This window comes from Diceros bicornis, chromosome 24 (assembly GCF_020826845.1).
Source record: "Diceros bicornis minor isolate mBicDic1 chromosome 24, mDicBic1.mat.cur, whole genome shotgun sequence".
Lineage (NCBI taxonomy): Eukaryota > Metazoa > Chordata > Mammalia > Perissodactyla > Rhinocerotidae > Diceros > Diceros bicornis.
The window spans coordinates 47,898,498-47,908,359 of NC_080763.1; the positions used below are offsets into that span (position 1 = coordinate 47,898,498).

Below are 9,862 nucleotides of genomic sequence, written 5' to 3' on the forward strand. Positions count from 1 at the left end.
GCCGGGGAGCGACGCGGCCAGGGTGAAGCTGGGTCCCCCCAGGGGTGGTTTCAGACCCGCCTGTGGAGCCTCTGAGTCCGTCCCCGCCTCGTCCCCAACCCGGGCCCCTTCCCTTCCTCCACACCCGTCGCTGCAGCCCGTGCTGCGCGGTTCCTTCTCCGCTCGCTGGGAAGGAGGCGTCCCCGTGTGTCCCCCACCCCGCCTCCCCACGTGACCCGCGTGTCCCCGGCGCGGCTCCGATAGGAGGGCCCGAGCGAGCTGCGGTGGGGTGCGGGGGTTCCGGGGTGCCCGGGCGTGTGACGTGGGCTGAAGGCGCCGGCGCCACTCGGTGGCGGCTGGTCCCCACGCGGGTCGCGCCCTCGTCCCCGAGGCGCCGAGCCCCGGGCTGCTGCTCGCTGTCCCTGCCCGTGTGCTCTGCAACAGGAAGCCGGTGACCAAGGTGGCCTTAACGCGTCCCTCAACTTGACTAAACGGAGACACGCTTCTTTCAGACCGGAGGCCCGTGATCTCTTTTTTCTTAGAGCATTTACTTTAGAACACTTGTGATAAATTCGTTCTCTGCCCCTTTGAGATGTAAATCTTTTGTAAAAGGCTCTTGCCCGGTTTGCCCCCCAGGACTGTTTTCTCAAGGGCCTGGGAGCGGGTCCTTTGAAAGGTAACCATAAGGGAAGACAGGGCCCACCTCCCGGCTCTGCAGGGGGGCGCGGGGCTGGCCTCCGTGGGCCTCTGCTTTGCTGCTGTTGCAAAGCTACCTCCTGTCATAAAGGTGTGAGGCACTGAATTTCCCTTTGGATAAAGCGAGTCAGCAAGCACAGCCGGCCTAGCCTTTCCACTCTCTCCCGAGTCCTCCACTGCTTTTCTGCCCCCTCACCCCAGCCCTTAAAAACCCTGCAGCTCTTGGTTTCAGTGGAGTGGAGTTCTGAGGGAGTCCTGGCCCCTCTCCCCTATTGCAATAGTCCTGAATACACTCTTCCTTGCCTCTGTAACTTTGTGGTGTGTCATTTATGCTTTGACTACAGGGGTTCCTTGAGGCCACAGAGGCAGGTGTGAGTGGGTGCTGGAGGGCCAAGGCAGACTGGACACTGAGTGGGGGAGCCATGCTGGGTCCTGGAGTTCAGAACCAAGGGCAAGGCCGGGCAGGTCAGAGCCTGAGACAAAGCCCTCGTATATACGTATTTCTTTAGGAAGGTGACCCCAGGGTGCAGGGGTGAGGGGCTAGGGGACAGATGAGGAAGAGGGACTCATGATGAATGAGCTGGCTGCACTGGGATGGGGGGAGGTGGAAGCTATGGGAGAGGCCATCTCTGGGGCAAGGGGACAGACCGGAGGAGAGGGTCGTGATAGGAATCATGAAGCTGGCTGTTTGTCGTTAACTGCTTTGGGAGCTGAGAGAGAGAGAGAGAGAGAGAGAACACAGGTGGGAAACTATCAGTTCCAGTCCCTCTGAAAGGCAGAGGACCTCTCTGCAGTGGTCAAGGAGATCCAGACCACGCTGAAAACCAGGCCAGGATCTAATTTTAAGGGTGGCAGAGCTGAAAATGTGACTGAATGCACAGTCTTGACAGGTCTCCTATCAAAGACGAGGCTCAGACAAGAACAGGGGGCTTTCAGACTCGGGATTGGGATGTTTGGCAGGACAAGCCTGAGACTCTTCGACCCCTAGAGTCCCCTGAGCCCTCTCAGCTTGCAGAGCCGCTCCCTCCCCTCCCATTTCTCCGAGAGTCTACAGAGGCTCCGCCTGAGGCAGGTGTCTTGCAAGGTGTTGCTGGTCTCTCTCTAGGTCTGTCCCTGTGATGCCTCATCACCACCAGATAGATTAAGCTTTCAATATAGTCCAGCAGGGAAATATAGACTCTGTTCTGGGAGGAGATTGCTTCCTCTCCCAAGGGAGGTGGTGTGTGGCTAAAAGATGCTGCCTGAACTGGAGGAAGAGGCATGGGAATTGAGGGCACTGAAACTGGCAGGGAGTGGGCTGGGGGCCAGTTCTAGCATGGATAGAAATGAATGAATGTGGATTTGTCTATTTCTCTTTGTGGTTTGGTTTTTGCTTCATGTATTTTGAAGCCCTCTTACAGGTGCATAAACATTTAAGATTGTTATCTTCTCTTCGTTAATAGACCCCTTTACTCTTTTTAGCTCTGATATATTCCTTTCTCTGAAATCTATTTTGTCTGACATTATTAGAGCCGCATCAGCATTCTTTTGATCTGACACTGTGTATCTTTTTCTATCCTATTACTTTTAAGCTACTGCGTCTTTATATTTAAAGTGGGTTTCTTACAGGTAGCATATAGTTGGGTCTTGCTTTTTTTTACCCAGTCTGACAATTTCTGCCTTTTAATAGGGGAGTTTAGACCATTTGCATTTTATGTGATGATGTCCTTATTTACTAATTCTTTCATCTTTGTCATTTACGGGTTCCTTTTGATTAATTGCTTTTTCTCCTCATTATGGGTTCTATTTTCCTATGTTTGCATGCCTGATACTTTTTGATGGGAAATTGGATGATGTGAAGTTTACTTTTTTGGTGCTGGATATTTTTGTATTCTATAAATATTCTTGGTTTTTGTTCTGGGATGCAGTTAACTTACTTGGAAACAGTTTGATCCTTTTGGGACTCACATTTAAGCTTTGTTAGGTGAGACCCAAGCAGCATTTAGTCTAGGGTTAATTTTCTCTACTCCTGTGCTAAGATGCTTGTTAGTACCCTTGCCAATGTCGTGTGAAACATGAGTGTCCCACTCTGGCTGATGGGAACAGGCAACTCTCCCCTGCTTTGTGTGAGCACAGGCACACATAATAGAGCATAGTCCTTTATCAAATGTGTCTTTTGCAAATATTCTCCCCAAGTCTGTGGCGTGTCTTCTCATTCTCTTGACATTGTCTTTGGAAGAGCAGAAGTTTTTATTTTTAATGAAGTCCAGCTTATCAATTATTTCTTTCATGGATCAGGATTTTGGAGTTGTATCCAAAAAGCCATCACCATCCCCAAGGTCATCTAGGTTTTCTCCTGTATTATCTTCTAGGAATTTTATACTTTTGCATTTTACATTTAGGTCTATGATCCATCTCGAGTTCATTTTTGTGGAGAGTGTAAGGTCTGAGTCTAGATTCATTTTGTGTGTCTGTGGATGTCCAGTTGTTTCAGCAGCGTTGTTGTGAAGACTGTCTTGGCTCCATTGTATTGCTTTTGCTTCTTTGTCAAAGGTCAGCTGACTATGTTTAGGTGGGGCTATTTCTGGCCTCTCTATTCAGTTCCGTTGATCTATTTGTCTATTCTTTCACCAATACCAGGTTGGTTTTTAGTAAGTCTTTTTTATAAATATATCTTTTACTTTGGTAAAATAAAAATGAAATAGAGGTAATCTCCTCTATTGCTAGTTGCTGAGAGTTTTTTCACAAATGGGAGTTGGATTCTGTCAAATGCTTTTTCTGCATCTATTGATAGGGTCATGTGATTGTTCTTCTTTGGTCTGTTGATGTGATGCATTACATTAACTGATTTCCAAATGTTGAACCAGCCTTGCACACTTTGGACAAATCCCACTTGGTTATGATGTGTAATTCTTTTTATACATTGTTGAATTTGAATTGCTTATATTTTATTGAGGATTTTTGCATCTATGTTCATGGGAGATATTGGTCTGTAGTTTTCTTTTCCTGTAATGTCTTTGTCTGGTTTTGGTGTTAGGGTAATCCTGGCCTCATAAAATGAGTTAGGAAGTATTCCCTCTGCTTCTATCTTCTGGAAGAGACTGTAGAGAATTGGCATAATTTCTTTCTTAAATGTCTGGTAGAATTCACCAGTGAACTCATCCAAGCTTGGTGCTGCCTGGTTTGAAGGCTATTCATTATTGATTTAATTCCTTTAATAGATATCGGCCTATTCAAATAGTCCATTTCCTCTCATGTGAGTTTTGACAGATTGTGTCTTTCAAGGAACTGGTCCATTTCATCTGTGTTTTTATTTTAAAAAGATAATTTTTAAAAACCCACATGTAATCCACTATTTTATATGCTTCCAGTGGGAAGACTGATCTGATTGTAGGATGTTCCCACCTGGCTTTCTCCTTCTCCTGTGTCCTCTGCATGGTTTTTTATTCCCTAGTTAAGTTCTCATAAACTGCTGAAATCTGGAGTGGAACGGAACCCAGCCCAGGCAATTAACGCAGGGCATTAAAAAATACGGGGTCAGAGGGGCCAGCCCCGTGGCTTAGCGGTTAAGTGTGCGTGCTCCGCTGCTGGCGCCCCAGGTTCGGATCCCGGGCGTGCACCGACGCACGGCTTCCCCAGCCATGCTGAGGCCAGGTCCCACATACAGCAACAAGAAGGATGTGCAACTATGACATACAACTATCTACTGGGGATTTGGGGAGAAAAAGGAGGAGGATTGGCATGGATGTTAGCTGGGGGCTGACCGTCCTCACAAAAAAAAAAAAAAAAATACGGGCCGGAATGATCCAAAGTGAAAGGTGTGCAGGAACCCGTGTAGACTGTACCCAGGTGAGGGCTCTTCCCCGCCGCCAGGGGGGCGCTGCCACCTGCGAGAAAAGGCGGGAGTCGCGTCTCGGTCCTTCCCAGCGTCCTGGACGGTTTACGGTTTTCTGGGTCCACAATCCCACGAAGGTCCCAAGAGACTCCTCGGAACTCCCGGACAGGGAGGTCTGTGCTGATGCCTGCCCATCGGGAGGTCACTGCGAAACGGGGAATTGTTTGCGACAGGGTTCCTCCCCACAGGGTGGGTCAAAGGGAAACCGAGGTACCCCAGTTAGGAGCCCCGGCCCGGCACACCACGCTGCAGCCAGGAACACGCCGGAGCCGCCTCCTCTGCAGACCCCGCCCCAGGCTGGGGTTGGGGGGGCGGACCCCCGGCTGGCGTGGGAAGGCAGGTCCCAGGGAGACTCCACCAGGCGGTGAGGGGGTGGGGGGCCCCGGGCGCAGAACCCACCGCAGTCCAGGCCCTGGGTGAGCTCGGTGCGCACGAGTCCGGGAAAGAGGAGCTCCCACGCCTGGGAAGGAGACCCCATAGCTCCCTGAGTGCCCAGGGCCTTAAGATTCACCGGCAAATATTGTCACGGTGACTTGGGAATACTTTGATTTCCTCAATATCTCAACTTGAATTATTAAATATTCGAATTTGCTATTAACTGATCGATGTCTTAAAAAACCAAAACTTTAAAAAAACGTTTTATTTTTGAAACAATTATAGACACAGAAAGTTGCAAAAAAGTAGAGTCCCACACCCTTCTCCAGCCTCCCACAGTGGTGACAGCTTATACAGTATCAAAACCAGATTTCAATGTCGTTTCTAAAAACAGCTTTATTGAGATACAATTCACATTCCATACAATTCACCTATATCGAGTGTACAACTCAGAGGTTTTTAGTGTATTCACAGAGGTGGATGTCTTTTTAAAACAAAGATATAATGGAAAATAAGCTGAGCCTTAACAGTGGTATTAATTACTTCGCAGCGGGTTTCATTCTGTTTGCAAAGTCCTTCTCCTGAAGTGGTGTCTCCAGGCGTTCAGTGGTGCTCAAGGCAGAGCTGCCCGAGACCACAGATCACATTGCGGTGAGTGGACAGAACAGTGCCTCTTCCTCTGGAGGCCCTTTGTGGTGTGCTTTGCATTTACCCTGTCCTGAGAATTGTGTTTACCATTTGAAAGAACTTTTAATTAGTTAAATAAATAATTTAATTCACAATTCCATGAGATTCGCATGTTTTAATTTCATTTATAGCATTACACGAGCACCAAGGTCTTAATTTCCCTATAGTTTTAAATAGTTATGACTTATGTCAACTGAAATAAAGAGTCTCGGTGATCTTAGTGAAGGACTTTATTCAATAATCGGTATGAGGAGTTCGAACCCTGGAAAAACACTTCCACAGATGGAGCTGCTCCCAGGGCTGTGAGCGTAAGTGCAGCTTATATCTCTTTCACAAAACAGTGCACGTGCAGGGAAGAGGGAAAGACAAAAAAAACATACAAGTAGATTTCATATATGTCGAAAAAGGGATAGGGTACGTCTGCTTTTTTCTCTAGATTATACATTAAAGGTAACATAACAAGAATTTCTTGGTTATACATCATACAAGTTCAGAGACGCTGATGTTATCTATGTATGGAGGGAGGCAAGGACCGAGGTTGTTATTTATTCCCTTAATCTCCATGAAATGCAGCTGTGGATGTAGGCGTGAGGTACCCTTTATCTTTTCCCGTCACTGATTTCTCCAGCTGGCATCTTCAGTCATGAGATGAGGGGTTGCAAAGTCATTCTGACACAGGCTGAAGATGGCCTGCACAGTTGCTTCACAGGACAGCATGGATTTTTATTGTACTGACTTAAAGCCCATGCAGTTTGCTTGCTAGATTCACTGTTAGACCAGGGAGAGGGGTCCCAAGGATCTGTCCACACTTAATTAGTGAAACCTTTTAAAAACAGACACTGTATCCTGGGTAATGTAATTTTGTATGGAAACAGAGCTCTGTCTGTCAGTTTTGTAATTGACATCCAGTTGAAAACTGAGGGCAGATCAAGTGTTTTAAAACTTTCTGGGGCATCTGATTGGCTTCCCCTCCTTGGGCAGTTCCTGGCTAAGAATTCCTGCCCCTAGCAGCCCCAAATCTCCAAAGCAGAAGCTCGAACTCTCCAGAGTTGGGCAGAAAGCCTCAGGAAGAGAGCCGACAGGTAGGGTGATCAACTGGTCCTGTGACCTAAGGATGTTCTAGGCACTGTTCACAGGGAAGCACAGTCTGTGACTGAGCACCAGCACCGATGTGAAGATGTATCCTATTGTTGCTTGAACTTCATCTCTGAGCCTGTGCTGCCAGGGAGGCAGGAAACTCCAGCTCAGTCAGTACAGGGGCCCTGCCCGCTCCAAGGCTGCCCCAGAATGAGGGAGGTCCAGCAGTACCCCGAACACAGGGAAAGGGACAGTGTCTCCACTTTCAGCCCGGGCCTGCAGGCCCCCTGAAGTCCTAAGGCACCTGCTTGTGCCTGAGGCAGAGGGTGGGCAGGTTTACTCAAGTGGACAGTCCCAGGACCTTCTGCCCAGCACCCACTGTCCCACCACCCAGCCTTTCTCCTCTGAAATCAAATAGCAAGAAGGTTGTGTAGCTGGAGTAGAAGCCTCCAGCTTCTACTCCGGGAAGACCCGGCAGGGGAGTCAGACCTGGAGGAGCCTGTTTCTAAGTAGGGTGGCCCCAAAGCCCCTTGCCCAGGGCTTTCCCTGTTCATGCCTCCTGCATGCTTTCATTGTCAACAGTGACCAGGTGTGGGTGGTGACTTATGTGGTCACTCCACTCCTAGGTCAGGAGGGCACAATGGAAAGCCAGGGAGGGTTTAGGGGGGGCAGTGAAATGTGATTCACATTTTATAAAGTTCCCCTGGGCTCTGCTCAGCGACGAGAGGGGGCTGGAGGAGGCCGGACTGAAGGCAGCGGTGTGAGGGACCCCAGGCACAGAATGGGGGCCAAGAGTCACTTGGGACCCTCAGTGTGAAGCTCCCTGACAGCCTCCCCCTTCCCTGGGGTCCTCCAGCCTGGAGAGGGGCCCCAGCTGCGCAGCCCCACCAGGCCTGACCTTGAGCGAGGCCAGCCTGGCTTCCGCCCACGAGGCTGGATCTGAAATGGTGGAGAAATCTGTGCATTTTCCGGGTTGACGTGGAAGGGATCAGGTTACTTTCTGGTCCGCAGACAGAAGAGGGCTCTTCTTGGAACGGGGGGCAGGGGGCAGGGACTGACGGAGGGTACGCGAGAAAGGCCGAGCAGGGCCTAGCAGCTCAGGGACGAGGTCTAGGGAGAGGGAAGGCCTGGGACCCGGAGCTGGTGGGTAAGGCCGGGGGCGGGGCAGACACTGGGGAAGAGCGCGGAGAGCGGCGAAGAGGCGCGCGGGGCCGAGTCCCGGGACCCCCATCCTAGCGGCCGGACGGGTGACCTCTGCGCCGCCGGGCGCAGATCCCGTCCGGCGGGAGCCGGTCTCGGCGCGAGCGAGGACGCCCACCCCTGCCCCGCGCCAGAGCCCGAGCGCCCGCCCTCAGGGGCCCCCTTCCTCCCCTCGGTCTCCTCCCCTCCTCTCTCCCGTCGCCCCTCCCCGCCCCGCTGCCCCCCGCCCCCGGCCCCCGGCCGGCCCTGGCCGCCCGGCCCCCGCCTCCGCGCGCCATTCCTCGCCGTCCTCCGGCCGCGCGTCCCCGCCAGCCGCGTCTCGGCCATGGCGGGCCTGGTGCCGCGACCCGCCAAGGGCTACCGGGTGGTGCTGCTCGGGAGCGTGGCTGTGGGCAAGACGGCGCTCGCCACGCAGTTCGCCTGCGGCAGCTTCCCCGAGCAGTGCGAGCCGTCGGTGGAGGAGCTCTTCAGCAAGGTGATCGAGGTGAACGCGGCGCCTGCCCTGCTGGAGATCGTGGACACGGTGGGCGCCGAGCACCTGGTCACCCTCAAGGACCTCTACATCAAGAACAGCGACGGCTTCGTGGTCCTCTACAGCGTGTGCAGCGAGGCCTCGTTCGAGGCGGTGCTGCCGCTGCGGGAGCGCATGGGCCGGCTCCGGGGCCCCAAGGCCGTGCCGCTGGTGCTGGTGGGCACCAAGGCCGACCTGGACGCCGAGCGCCAGGTGCTGACGGCGCGGGGCCGCGCGCTGGCCCGCGAGTGGCGGTGCCCGTTCCTGGAGGTCACGGCCAAGAGCAAACTGATGGTGGACCAGGTGTTCACGCAGGTAGTGCGCGAGATGGAGGCCCTGGCCCCGCCCGAGGAAGAGGTTCCGGCCATCCCCACAAATGCCCAGGAGACGTGGCCATCGGAAAGATTCATTGGCTAATATGCAACGGTTAATTTTTCATGTGTTCATCGCTTTTCATGATTTTCTGAAGCTCAGTATTCCTACTCTGCCTTTTTAAAGAAAGTTATCCAGCCATAAACAAGTGGTTTCTACTTCTATGTATTAACTCAAACCAGTGCTTCAAACTGTCTGCAGAGCTTCTTAAATATTTGGTGAAAACTTTGCAACTTTAACTCTGACCGTGCTATAAGAAGAAACTAAAAATCGAATTTCTTTTTCTGTATGGAGAGAATACTACCCTTTTCTTCAAGTGGAATTCGTTACAGGATTTTTTTTTTAACACCTTTGAATGTCATCCAACATTTGAAACTGAGTGAGGAACATGAACTAAAGCGTTTAAGCTTTTGATTCCATGAGGTTTTCATGTGTTTCCCTCTCACGTACAGCCTTGCATTGTAGTAGTAATATTTTCCTTTCCGTGTATTTCTAAATATAGTTATGACACACATAGCACTGGTTTGAAAGGGATATTGTATACCCTGGGATGGAGAGGAACAACTGTATCACACAAAGATAGCTCAGCTCTGCTTTTGTGTGGTTGACATCTCATTGATTTCTGCATCTGTAAATTGAGTGACAATAAAATGCCTTTTGAAGTAGATAGTTTTTAATATTTGTCTTTCGAATACTTAAAGCTAAAATCCCTAAAGTTTCCATACACAGTCTCTTTGCTTTTCAGTTATTTTCCAGGAAACAAGTTAGTAACCAGAGGGAAAATGGCACCGCATCTCTTTGAGTGTTTTTGCAAAAGTGCTTTCAGTATCCAGTGTGTTTTCTTGTTTGCTGAGTGGGATATTTTGTCCGAATACCTGTGTAGTTTAACAGTGACGTGGGTACTGAAATAGAAGCAGGCCATGTAAGGATCTTTTTGTGTAGTTTTCACAAAACGATACAAGAGACTTTTCTTGCTCTGGTTTAAAAATATTACTGTTTTGTAATTTTTAAAATTTGTCTTTGATAGGAGTTGCTTGGGCTTACTTGCAAGAGTTAACAGTTTTAGCTCACCCACTGCAACAAATTTTTCA

The 9,862-nt window shown here is 50.4% G+C and overlaps 1 protein-coding gene across 1 annotated transcript; it reads left to right on the forward strand.

Moving 5' to 3' along the window:
- Positions 1-7,922: 7,922 nt before the first annotated feature.
- LOC131421298 (ras-related protein Rap-2a-like) lies at positions 7,923-9,436 on the forward strand. The gene has a single exon (XM_058567967.1). It carries the CDS (start codon positions 8,214-8,216, stop codon positions 8,814-8,816), a length of 603 nt encoding a protein of 200 aa, XP_058423950.1. The 5' UTR covers positions 7,923-8,213; the 3' UTR covers positions 8,817-9,436.
- The last annotated feature ends 426 nt before the right edge of the window (positions 9,437-9,862 follow it).